The following is a 13,788-nucleotide window of genomic DNA, read 5'->3' on the forward strand; positions in this document are numbered from 1 at the left end:
ATACTGCCAACTGAACAAGAGCAAGCACTTGGTGCAGTTGGAGGAAAAGTAGTATAACTACATCATGGCCCTGCAACTATTGAGTTGGAATACTAATGGTTTGAACTCCCCTCAAAAAAGGGAAAAAATCTTTCACCTACTAAAAAAGGAACAATTGGAATTGATTTGCCTACAGGAAACACATGTGACAAGGCTCCATAGAAAAGTATTGATTAATAAAAGATTGGGTCAAGAATTTATCTCTTCAGACAAAGTCAAAAAAAGAGGAGTAGTAATTTATGCAAAGGAGAGCCTATCACCGAAATTTATATTCAAAGATGATCAAGGAAGATTTGTGGCAATTGAAATTCAACTACAAGGAGAGAAATTTTTGATAGTAGGTGTTTATGCTCCGAATGAGGGGAAATCAGAATTTTTTTAAAAATTGTATGAAATTTTGTTGGACTATCTGGATTATAATGTTATTATGATGGGGGACATGAATGGAGTGGTATCTACAAACATGGACAAGTCACAGAGACAGGTAGTTACTAAGGACGGCAGATTACCAAAAACCTTTTTTGAAATGACAGACAATATGGACTTAGTTGATATTTGGAGAATAAAGAATCCCCTGGGTAGAGAGGGAACTTACTTCTCTGAAGCCAATATGACATGGACAAGAATTGACCAAATTTGGATAACTAGAGGAATGACTCCAAAGATCAGAAAAGGGGAAATTTGCCCTAAAACCTGCTCCGACCATAATGCTGTGAAAATTGAGATGAAATTAGCACCAATTGGCTCCTTCAGATGGAGGATGAATGACACCTTATTTAGAGATGAAGAAGTGACCAAGAAGGCCCCAAAAACCTTGAGAGACTACTTTGAGACAAATATGAATACTAATGTTGAAAAAAGAGTAATCTGGGATGCAAGCAAAGCGGTTATGAGAGGGTTCCTGATACAACAGAATGCAATAAAGAAGAGAACTCAAAATGAGAAAAAAGATAAAATTTTGGAGAAAAATAAAAGAAGGTGAGAAGAAACTAAGAGCGAAACCAAAGTCGCAAGAGATTCTGAGAGAAATAAAGCTATATCAAGTACAATATATGAAAATGATAAATCAGGAAATAGAATGGAAAATCAAACAGATGAGACAAAAGACATTTGAATCGGCTAATAAATGTGGGAAATTGCTAGCCTGGCAAATGAAAAAAAGACAAAAACTTAACACTATTACAAATTTGGAAGTGGAAGGAAAAAATATACAGAATCCAGTGGAGATTAGAAAATGTTTCGGACTTCTGGGTTAGCGTGATCCGGTTAATGGCGGATTCCCTCCGAGCTCCGGAGGGAATCGGCTCCGTTGCAGACGGGTCTCATCGCGACCGCGACGCGGGGACCCTCAGAAACCCGCAGGCGCGGAAGCCTGCGGACCTGGTGACTCGGCGGGCACCTAAAGCGCCCCCCGACCCACGAAGAGCCTTTTTAAAGGCTACAGAGAGGGTACGGGGAGCGGTGTGGTGCTGTGAGTAGACCGCTACTGCAGTGGAGCGAAGCCGCGAGCCATGGCCAGAGACCGCTGACTTTCTTCCCTGAAATTCGGACTTTAATTAATCCGTGAGTAGATTGGAATTTGGACTTTAAAATTTTTATCCTTGAATTCGGCACGATCGGGGGATGTGCCAAAGGGAAGTCCGCACCCCCCTGCTTACAGAAAAATTTAAAGCAAGGATCGGAGAACTAAGGTGGAGAGTTTTTTCTTTTTGGTGTTTTGTAAAAGATAATATTTGCATGAATTTGACAGAAGAAGATTTGTGCTGGAGAGTAAGAATGGAATTTTAGAAGCTTTTGTTTAAACCTCCCCAGACCCGGGAGTGTCCTCTATGTGAGCTGGAGAAAAAGGAACGAGGAGTTTGACAGCTGTCAAAGGAGCTGTCAAACGGGCAGCGAAAGTTAAAAACTTTATTATTTAATACCTTTCTGGACTTAATTTGCTACATTTGAACTAAAGTGGTTGGAAACAAAGTAGGGAAATAACAAGGTAAAGGACTATTGGGAAAAGACTATTAAGTAACCAGAATCCCCCTAGGGGAAACATTGAAACATTACAATGGCGGCAGATGGAAAATTACAGGCAGAGTTAGAAAGAATGTTTCTTCTTGTGGGAAAGCTGCAGGAGCAGACTACGGCTATGAGTAAACAACTTATAACCTTGAACTCTAAAATAAGTGACTCTGCTGAAGGCACAATGGACTTGACTGGGAAAAAATCTGCAGCTGAATCAGAAGAGATAACTTTGGAACAGGGGGAGAGTGAGCAAGGGCCAGTACAGATGGAGAGTACCAACCACAAGCTTACATTGTTAGAATACAAAGAAGAAGACCCTTGGATTACAAATCTGTGAAAGATGCGAAAGAGGAGGGAGGAAGCCCCTGGAACATTTGGAATATTTGAATTTAAAAGAAACAAGAAATATGACTGGGGCTTCCTCTTCGAGTATGGATTGGCTGACCCTCTGCAGCAGCTGGTGTCAAGTACTTTGGATGGAAGAAATTCTGATGAGACCGAGCTGGAACTTCCTCGAGACCCGAGGACCAATGAGGAGGGCTACCAACAAAACCGGCAAAGAGAGACTGACAGGGACTTAAAGGCCTCAGATGTGAGGAATCCAGGCTAAAAACTGTTTTTGTGGACGTGGGGACATTGGGAAGGGACAGAAACCGGGGCTGGGGGGGGGAAGGGAAATTTTTTTTAAAAAATGTTTATGACTTTTGTGTTTGATTATTATGATTTATTTTTAAGATAAAAGGGAAATTCGTGGAAGGAACTCGAGTCGACCTTAGAAAAGGTTTCAATATTTATAAGAAATTTGGATAAGTAAAATCTGGCCAAGTAAAAGGTTTTTTAAAAATATATATATACAATAATAATATATAAAGGATGAGAGATATGAATTTGCTGAGTTAATTTAATTGAATTAGGATGTATGAAGGGGGGTGGGGGGAGGTCAAGAACTGGGGTTAGGAAAGTAAGGTTATGAAACTTCATATGTGTTGTCTTTGTCTATGTGTGTGTATGTTTGTCTTTACAAAATGTGAAAATTTAATAAAAATTCTTATTAAAAAAAAATAGAAAATGTTTCCAGAGATATTTTAAACAATTATATACACAAGGGCCACAGAAAGAGATTGATATAGATCAATTTCTGAAAACAAATGGAATACAAAAAAACTCTCAAGAAAATAAGCTAATGTTGAACTACAGTATAACGGAACAGGAGGTAGAAGGTCCAGAATATGCAACAGCTTCTTCTATCTATATAAAGCGTTTATTTACAGCAGTGAATCACCTTCAGAGCTTTCCGACATCCTCTCTGTGCAGAAAGCACTCTCAGACTAAAACCGAAAGCAGCTCACAAAACAAAGGCTGTGATGATAGCAATAGCATCGCGTAGACGCTCCTCCCCCCAGATACAGAACATCAAGGAGGTTAACCCTATAACCACCATACTCTACAGGTCTATTGTTCTGTACTGCTCACAGTCAAATTTCATCATCAACCTATCCATACTCAAGATTGTAGAGATGTAAGATGATCCTCTTGAGTCAGGCTAATGGCGCATTCGCGTACGGCAGCCTGTACTCAGACTGACCAACCGGATTCCTGTGGGAAACCTTCAAGCTGTATCCAAAAGCAAATGCACCACCTCCACCATTGTTTCCTATGGCAGTGAGTGCCATAGTTTATCTATGTACTGTGAAATAATATACCCCCCATTGAATTGGGTTCCCTCCCCCCAAGATTTTGTCTGAATCAGGCCTCCTTGGTGAAATTCAGAGAACTAGATTTCTGCCCTGGTGCTTGGAAAAGATGGCAACAAAGAACCATGCACAGTTCACTGGGCAAAGCATTCGATAAAGCCACAACTGAAAAGTTTTATTTTCACCAACACAAGTGATGGATCAGAACACTATATTCTTAATACAAATGTGTATTATATATGTGGCAAGTATATTGTTGGACTTTCCACTGACTGTTGGCATCCTTCAGCAAATGTTTGATGAACAGATAAAATTGATTATTCCTAACCATGATTGGAGAATACAAGTAAACCAGAGCTTAATCAGATTGAAAGTGGAATGAAAGAGGACAGAGAAACTTCAGGTTGCATCTGTATTCCCATAATGGACCTCAGCTTTCTAGAATCCAGGCTTAACCTCTGAATTTATTCCTGTTATACAGCTCTTAAAGGGCACAAAGCCACTGCTTTCTCTTAGTTTTAACTGTAAATCAGAGCCTACGTTGCCAGCTTGTACTCACTCTGGGAGCAAGGCCCATTAAATCTTAAAACACTTATTTCTGCATAGACATCTGTACTGTTATACAGCAAGCTAACTATGCTTGTTAATGAGTGTCTGTAAGATTATGGCCCTTTGCAGAAGGTCCAGGTATTCAAATGGAGACAGGAATGGAAGGAAGTAGGACTAATAATAATAATAATAATTTTATTATTTATAACCCACTCATCTGGCTGTGTTTCTCCAGCCACTTTGGGTGGCTTACAGCAGATATAAAAACACAGTAAAACATGGAAATAAAAAGGGAGGGTGGGAGGGTGTCACTCTTCACCCATCCGTGCTGCGAGAGCCTCCTGCAACCGCCCTTTTAAGCCTCACTTCCAGGCTAGACGAGACAGCAGCCAATGGCTACAGCCAGCAAGGCACTTCCCTCCAGGAGGCACCAGTGAGTGATCCATTTATACTGCCTTTTGGGTTGGAAAGACACCTCCCTTTTGAGATCCACCGGCCAAAGGCCAGCAAAAGTGCATGCCTAGGCTATCGGGGAAGGAGGCTGAGAGTGAGGCAACGCCATTGTCTCCCCTGGAAAAATGGTGAGCAGCCATTGTTCTCATGCCACGTGGCTGATGTGAATCCAGGTCCACTCAGCCAAATTCAAGATGCTCACAACACCATACTACATTTGGGAGTCTCCATTGTTTACAAGGTCTTCTGTTATGAACTTCTAACTTCACCAATACACCACTGGCCCCTTATTATCCACTGAAAGGGAATTTAACACAATAGTTCTGAATATGTGACAAACACATTTTCTTCAGCAATTCCACAGGGGTTCACAAGCATTGAATAAATAACTGAATTCCAGCTTGGTTATTAACAGGGCTATAATTAAATCTGCTGCTCCTCAAAAATCCCTGTGGACTTTCAGGGGCCACTTGCAAGAGGAACACAAAGGATACTAAAATTAACCAGAATAATTTAAATAGGGTCTGGGATCCACAAGTCTGATCTTACACACTCCCAGATTGCATCGTCTCAGGAAACTTAATTACCAATCAAATGAGACAATTTTTATCTTGGAGTAGCTAATTATAATATTGCCAGAGAAATCATGGGTTCCATGTAGAACAGACAGTTGCCTTTGTATTAAGGATGGTGGTTTTAGTGTTCTTACTGCTGGAACTGATTTCTTACAATGTATGTCAGGCTCACATAGCGAAATGCAGGCTCCAAAGTCCACACCATCCACTTCACACGTATCATCAGCCAGGAGATTTTAACATTGGTGGCATTGTTTACCATGGTGGCTTCATCTCCTCTCCAGCAACATTTGCTGAGGAACCCCCGCCAGCGATGCCTGAAGAGCTTGTGTAAGAACTAAGTCACTCATCCATTACAACAGAGAAATGATCAAACCTAGAGTCACAGCCTGAGAGTAATGACTAAGGCTGCAAACCTCTACCTATTTACCTAGTAATAACAACTTTGCATTTCAGTGGGACATATGCTGATGCAAAAATCCATAGGAGTGTCTTGTGAATTGAGAGAATAATGTAGAAGCTCCCATTTCTTGATAGGAAAATAAATATAAATGTATTGAAATGTATGCATGCTTGTGTATGTGGGAGAGCCCTTTTGAAAAGCCAATTTTGATAGACTTTATCTAAACTAAAGGTAAAGGGACCCCTGACCATTAGGTCCAGTCATGGCCGACTCTGGGGTTGCAGCGCTCATCTCGCTTTATTGGCCGAGGGAGCCGGCATACAGCTTCCGGGTCATGTGGCCAGCCTGACTAAGCCACTTCTGGCGAACCAGAGCAGCGCACGGAAACACCGTTTACTTTCCCGCCGGAGCGGTACCTATTTATTTATTTGCATTATGACGTGCTTTGGAACTGCTATGTTGGCAGTAGCTGGGACAGAGCAACAGGAGCTCACCCCGTCGTGGGAATTCAAACCGCTGACCTTCTGATTGGCAAGTCCTAGGCTCTGTGGTTTAACCCACAGCACCACCCGCATCCCTATATTTATCTAAACTACTAGAGTATTAGTAATAATGAATTTTTAAAAACCTGTTCTGAAGCTGAATGCTTCATTTTCTGATCTAGGCTAAGGTTTGTTTCAGCACTGAAAGGTACTTATTATGAAGTATAGAATTCAGTGAATTCCAATGACAATCCCTGCTCCATGAAAAAGAGGTCACTGCAGGGAGAGACCAGAGATTGTAAGTGTCAGGAAAAGACCTCAGGTGTGTACGGCAAGACGTCCCATTGGCCCCACATTAGCAACCCAACCTTAAAACATTGGAAAAATGGGACAATAGTAACAACATGGATTTCAGTAGAGACAAATGCACAAATCTAAGATGAGGAACACTTGACTTGCCAGTAGTACATGTGGAAAAGGTCAAGGGATCTGCATCAACAGAAGTGTAGTGTTCTGATCAAAGGAAGTAATAGTACTGCTCTGTTCTGCCTTGGTCACCTGGAGTCCTGTGTCCAGTTCTGATCACTACAATTTAAGAAGGAAACGTATTAGCAAGCTGGAACATATGCAGGGGAGGGCAACAAAGACGGTCTGGAAACCAAGCCTTATGAGGAACGGTTGAGGGAGTTTGGTATGTTTAGCTATGATGAGACTGAGGGGAAATATGATAGCCCTTAAAAAATATCTCAAGGGTTGTCACCAGGAAGATGGAACACACTTGTTTTCTCTTGCTCCAAATAAGTGTATTAAAGAAATAAGAAATGAGATTTCACCTAAACATCAGGAAGAACTTTCTACTGATAAGAGCTATTCAATAGTAGAGCAGACAGAGTGTAACCGGCCCCCAACTCATTATGATTAACTACTGTGTTGATATCTAAAAGTTCCTGCTGATACAGTTTGCAACTCTCATTCTAGGGTGTTGCCTAAGCTTTACCAGCACATCGTGGCCTTGGCATTTGCAGTCAAGCAGATCAACGAAGACCCTCGCATCCTACCCAATATCACCTTGGGCTTTCACTTATATGACAGCTATAACAATGCAAGGAACACATATCTCGCCACACTGCTGCTTTTATCCGTTGTGGAGAAATTTGTCCCTAACTATATATGTGATGTTGAAAATAATCTGACTGGGGTCATTGGGGGACTGGATTCTGAAATCTCCTTTTATGTGGCCACTGTTTTGGACATCTTTAAGATTCTGCAGGTAGGACACCTATGTACAATACCTCTATTAGCTTGGCATCCTCGGCATCAGTTCAGGGTGTATCAGCAGTTCAGGGTGAAGATGAAATTGGAAGGAAAACCATGTACACCACCTTGAGATCCTTGGAAAATAAAGGCGGTACATAATTATAATATAAGCAAACAAACAAACCTGGATAAGGAGAAAGGGTGCAATATCAGAAAAAAATATGTCACTCGTCCTTTCTTACACACACATCTAGAACACTGATATCCCAAATGCCAATGATGGGAATGTGAGATTTTCCCTCACCAGCTGTTTTTGGTTATGCAGCATTTTCTGTTTAGTGTGGAGGGACGCAGGTGGCGCTGTGGGTTAAAGCCTCAGCGCCTAGGACTTGCCGATCGAAAGGTCGGTGGTTCGAATCCCTGCGGCGGGGTGCGCTCCCGCTGCTCGGTCCCAGCGCCTGCCAACCTAGCAGTTCGAAAGCACCTCCGGGTGCAAGTAGATAAATAGGGACCGCTTACCAGCGGGAAGGTAAACGGCGTTTCCGTGTGCAGCTCTGGCTCGCCAGATGCAGCTTTGTCACGCTGGCCACGTGACCCGGAAGTGTCTCCGGACAGCGCTGGCCCCTGGCCTCTTGAGTGAGATGGGCGCACAACCCCAGAGTCTGTCAAGACTGGCCCGTACGGGCAGGGGTACCGTTACCTTTTTATCTGAACTGAGTTGCTGGGGAAAGCAGAAAATTGCTTACAGGATAAAAGCTGACAAGTACATGCCAGTACTAAAATTAGTGATCAGGGCATCGCAAAAAAGCTGCTGGGGAAGGGGGGCAGGAATTGTTTACAGCCAAAAAAACTGATAGGTAGGTGCCAATACATTCATTATTCCACTTTAATGCACCAAACCAATTAAATTCACTGCGAGGTATGGCAAATTGCAGATACATTCCAGTTCTTCAGGAGTACAGTAACAGTAGTGAGCAGCTGATTCATAAGTAAAATAAATGTGCAGAAATAAAGTCTGAGAAGAGGCAGCACAGTTTTGCTGTGTGATGGTGTATGTGAATCATGAAGAAGAAAGAAGAATCTCCAGAGAAGAAATGTGATGGTCCCAGTTTTCGGCCCATCTGTATGTGTGTCTTTTGTATAATTGAGAGAGAGGCACACAATCCGTGAAAAGGTGGCAAAGGGCATATTTGACTAACAGGGTTCACCTCATAATGTATATGAATACTGTGAAAGGAATCTACTTTGTCTCTTCTCTTCTTCCATTTACTTTTTAGCTCATTTATGGCTCTGCTCCTGTGATGAATGATAAAAGCCCAGGGCTTCCCTTCTACCAGATGGCAGCCTCAGAAGCCCTTCAGTATGAGGGAATTCTCTCTTTGCTTCTGCATTTCAGGTGGACGTGGATTGGAGTCATTGCAACAGACAATGACAATGGAGAAAGATTTGTGCAAACCATTTCCCCAGTATTTACCAAGAGTGGTGTCTGCTTTGCATTCCTAGAAAGAATCCCCAATTATAGTTTTATATCTGAAATTAATGGCATAATACAACAGGGGGCAAGTATAAACCATAAGATTTTTAGCAGCACAGCTAATGTAATAGTTGCCTATGGAGAATCTTATTCCATGGCAACTTTTAGATGGCTTCCATACCTATCAGAACATGATGACATGACATACAATATAAAAAGTAAAGTATGGATAATAACTTCCCAGGTTGAGTTCACTTCATTTGTCTTTCAAAGGAATTGGGATTCAGGAATATTCAGTGGTGCTATATCCTTTGAAATTCACTTCAGAAACCCACCAGGATTTCATCAATATGTTGTGCACAGAAACCCTTCCAGCACAGATGGGGACGGTTTTATAAAGGACTTCTGGCAACAGGTCTTTGGATGTGTATTCCCAGATATCACCTCAGACAAGATGGAGGAGAATATGTGCACTGGAGAAGAGAAGCTGGAGAGCCTTCCCGGATCACTTTTTGAATTGAGCATGACAGGCCACAGTTACAACATCCACAGTGCTGTCTACGCCATGGCCCATGCTTTACATGCCATGTCCACATCCAGTCTCAGACAGAGAGGAATGGTGTATGGAGGGAGAGAGAATAATCTGAATCTACAGTTTTGGCAGGTAATAGGCTGAACATCCTTGACTGCTAAAAAGGTAAATGGACCCCTGACCATTAGGTGCCAGTCACGGACGACTCTGGGGTTGCAGTACTCATCTCGCTTTACTCGCCATGGGAGCCGGCGCAAAGCTTCTGGGTCTTGTGGCCAGCATGACTAAGCCCCTTCTGGCGAACCAGAGCAATGCACAGAAATGCCATTTACCACCCCGCCAGAGTGGTACCTATTTATCTACTTGCACTTTGTGCTTTTGAACTGCTAGGTGGGCAGAAGCAGGGACTGAGCAACGGGAGCTCACCTTGACTGGTAGGGACTTGCTATTCCCTCACAAAGTATGGGTTTCCGAAATGTTTTCAGCCTGCTCATTCCTCTCAGGGGAGAAAAAGGCATTTGTATGAGAGAAGTTTGGAGACCACTGATATGTTAGTGCTTTCACAGATAACAAGTAGTGGTAATAGTCGAGAGAGATGTTCAGCATTCTCTCTTTCCTATATACACAAAATGCTGCCTCAGAGCAGGTGGTCACAAACCAATGTTGTGTCTCTTGGGATGAATGTGATAGAGGAAAAGAAGTGTGGTGGGGGCAGAGAAAGGAAGGCTGTAGAAAGGGGGGGGGAGAGAAAGATGTGGGAGAGTGACAGTTGGTGGTCTCTCCATTCTTGGAGTTGACTGTATTACCTCACAGTTGACTGTATTACCACCCACCACTTGCTATAGGTCCTGCCCACAGGAAAAAGATACCTCACTTCTGTATTAGAACTACAGCCATTTCCAAACAATTACCTTTTCTGTATTCAATCTAGCTCCATCACTTTCTGAGAAGCATCTCATTTAACAATACTGCAGGAGATGCGGTTTTCATCAACCAGAATGGAGAGGCAGCCTCTAGCTTGGATATTGTCAATTGGATTATATTCTCCAACCAAAGTTTGCACAGAGTGAGAGTTGGGAGGATATATCCACAAACTCCTTCAGACCAAAAATTAACCCTTGATGAAGATGCCATAACATGGCATAGGTGGTTTAATCAGGTAGGGCCACATTGTTAGATAATTCCAAAGAGATTCAGTCTTGCATAAGCAATGATCATTCACCTGCATGTCTACTCACTGTCTTTTAAACTGCAAGTTACTGTGTTGAACATGACCAATGCATCCAAGTACCAGACTAAGATACAAAAGCTTACTGCTAGAAGCCACTCAAGAAGTAAAGGCAAATATTTTATTAAGGAGGTTACAAAACAGAAGAACAGTTAAACAAGGTTAGCAGTGCAAATATACCTTAGGGACACACAAACAGAGAGCCTTCATCTGAATATGAGTGCTTTGATTTAGGTCAAATACCAGTTTTTCTATGAAAAGGCCTGGAGACAGGAGTGCAGGGTTTTCCCCCAGCCAATTAGGGCCTCTGCATATATTTTGCCTGCACAAGAGGGTGTACATGGTGAAAGACCACGAAACTATGAAATGGATGATCTTTTTGACCTTGAAGCAATCTTACATCAGAAAGTGCACACAAGTGGTTAGTTGGAGTAAGTAAATGTGTTTTTCTTTCTTCTGGAAGACTGTAATGTGAATTTTAAGTAAAAATAGAAATCTATATTAAAATAAACAAAAACATTAGGATATCTTTACATTTAGAAAACACTGATTTTTGACTGAGTTAAAGAGGATGCATTAATAGATAAGCCTAAAGATTTCACCTTTCTTGCTAAAATTTGGAGGAATGAGGTGGTTGGGAAAGGGAGGTATAATAATACCAGAGGAAGAAAATGGGAACCGACAGCAGCAGGTGCAGGAGACCTTCAGCAGCAGGTCTTCTACGTTCATAAGTGGAAGAAGTGGAAGCAGGAGAAATGGTGAAGATTGAGAGAGTGAAGGAGAGAGATGAGAGGAAAGGTGTAAAGTGACTGGGCATTAGGAATGGATACATTAGTCTTTAAAAATGAGTTATCTCAAAATACGTATTCAAAAGTATATATTTTTCTTAACATGCTGAGAATTGTGTTGCAGCATTCCAAGGGGTATCGTAGGTCCTGGATAGCTTCATTAAAATTTATGTATTTGTCTGGAATTTTGGTTGTTTTGGAATTCACCAAGATTGCATTCCTCAAAAATCCCTTATTTGGAACTCTTCTACATTCTGCTCTTTCATTTATGGAATAGACTCAGCCTCTTTCTCTCTGTACTGAGAGATGTCTTCCAGGATCCAGCAAGAAAGTGAAGGAGGGACAGCCACCTTGCTGCTACGATTGCATCCCATGTGCAGAAGGGAAGATTGCAAACCAGGATGGTAGGAGAAATAAATAGATTAAATAGAGCCTGCTTCTTTGCCTTTAAGATTGTCTAAATTTGCTAATCAAATGAGAATGCCAATGAATTAAGAGTAGTTGGATGGTATGTGGATCCTTCTGACTTACACAGGCTGCACCCAGGCTAATGTGTATAAACATTGAAATGTCAATGGCCCTGGTTGTGGATGACATAGCTCTGAACCAACTAAATTCAACATGACCGCATAGAGCATCAGACAGTACTAAACATGTGTTTTGATTTAAACACAGCTCTTTCCTTCTCAGACAGAAAGGAAACATTTTAGTAAGCTGATATGATATGAGCTCATTTCTTTACATTTTTCCAGATATGAATGACTGTCATAAATGCCCTGACAAAGACTATCCAAGCAAGAACCGTGATGCATGTCTACCCAAAAACATAAGCTTCTTGTCTTATGAAGAAAGTTTGGGCATCAGTTTAGCCTGTTTCTCTCTTTCCCTTTCCTTGATCACAGCTCTGGTACTAGGTATATTTATGAAGCACCATGACACACCCATTGTGATTGCAAACAACCAAAATGTCACCTACACTCTGCTCATCTCTCTCCTACTCTGCTTCCTTTGTGCATTGCTCTTCATTGGCCAACCTGACAAGGTCACATGTCTCCTCCGGCAACCAGCTTTTGGTATCATCTTCTCAACTGCTGTTTCTTGTGTCCTGGCAAAAACCTTCACGGTGGTTTTGGCCTTCATGGCTACAAAACCAAAATCCAGGATGAGGAAATGGGTGGGGAAAGGACTAGGCCACTCCATTCTCCTTTCCTGTTCCATAGTTCAAGCAGGGATATGCACTGTGTGGCTGGCAACCTCTCCCCCATACCCAGATGTTGACATGCACTCTGTGATGGAAGAAATCATACTAGAATGTAATGAGGGGAGTGTGGCAATGTTTTACTGTGTCCTCATCTACATGAGCTGCCTGGCCACTGTAAGTTTTGCTGTGGCTTTTCTTGCCAGGAAGTTACCGGACAGTTTCAATGAAGCCAAGTTTATCACTTTCAGCATGTTGGTCTTCTGCAGTGTTTGGCTATCCTTTATTCCTTCCTATCTGAGCACCAAGGGAAAATATATGGTGGCTGTGGAGATCTTCTCCATCTTAGCCTCTGGTGGTGGGTTGCTGGGTTGCATCTTTTTCCCCAAATGTTATATAATCATTCTGAGGCCTGAGCTGAACAATAGAGAACAGCTAATAAGGAAGAAAATTTAAAAAATAATAAACCTACCCTTTGTTGTCTTTCATGCTTTTTTCTGTGTGTACAGTAGAACATTGGAAATATATGTTCAGCTGCTTCCTTATATAATTTTTTCTAGAGTCAAAATTCCCATAGTTGAAAATTCATTTGTAAAATTGACTTACAGTGGTACCTCGGATTAAGAACTTAATTCGTTCCATTTAACATTTGTTAAAAAACCCAAGGTATTTTTGTTGGGGATTGTAGGGAAAGACCTGCCAAAAAAGTAGAAAAACATCTTCATGTATGCGACAACGGCCACGAGAGTTCTGGTAGCACAAGGATGGAAGACTGAAGAAACCCCAACTAAAGAATCATGGGAAGAAAAATTGATGGACTATGCAGAACTGGCAAAACTGACATATAAACTATGGGACAAGGATATCTGTGACTTTAAGGATGAATGGGAACCCTTTACAAAGTCTTTGAAGACGCAACAAAGCGAACTGGACTCCTCGTCAGGTTTTGAATAAACATTCACAAACTTTTTATTGATAATAATCAGCTAAATAGTTTGAGGATCTATACAACTTTGTAACATGCAGAAAACAGCAGTCTCAGAGAAACCAAAGACTGGAGCTGAGGGAAGTTGGGGGTTGGGGTGGGTGGGTTTTGTGGGGGG

At 41.8% G+C, this 13,788-nt stretch overlaps 1 protein-coding gene across 1 annotated transcript; it reads left to right on the plus strand.

Moving 5' to 3' along the window:
• Positions 1–8,638: 8,638 nt before the first annotated feature.
• On the plus strand, positions 8,639–13,141 carry LOC307200477 (vomeronasal type-2 receptor 26-like; the record flags this gene model as incomplete). Its single annotated transcript, XM_079949015.1, has 4 exons — positions 8,639–9,603; positions 10,403–10,630; positions 11,765–11,891; positions 12,240–13,141. The coding sequence occupies exons 1-4, from the start codon at positions 8,767–8,769 to the stop codon at positions 13,139–13,141; spliced, it is 2,094 nt and encodes a 697-aa protein (XP_079805141.1). The 5' UTR covers positions 8,639–8,766.
• Between the last annotated feature and the right edge of the window lie 647 nt (positions 13,142–13,788).

Source organism: Podarcis cretensis (genome assembly GCF_951804945.1).
Source record: "Podarcis cretensis genome assembly, chromosome: 13".
In the NCBI taxonomy this organism is placed as follows: Eukaryota; Metazoa; Chordata; class Lepidosauria; order Squamata; family Lacertidae; genus Podarcis; species Podarcis cretensis.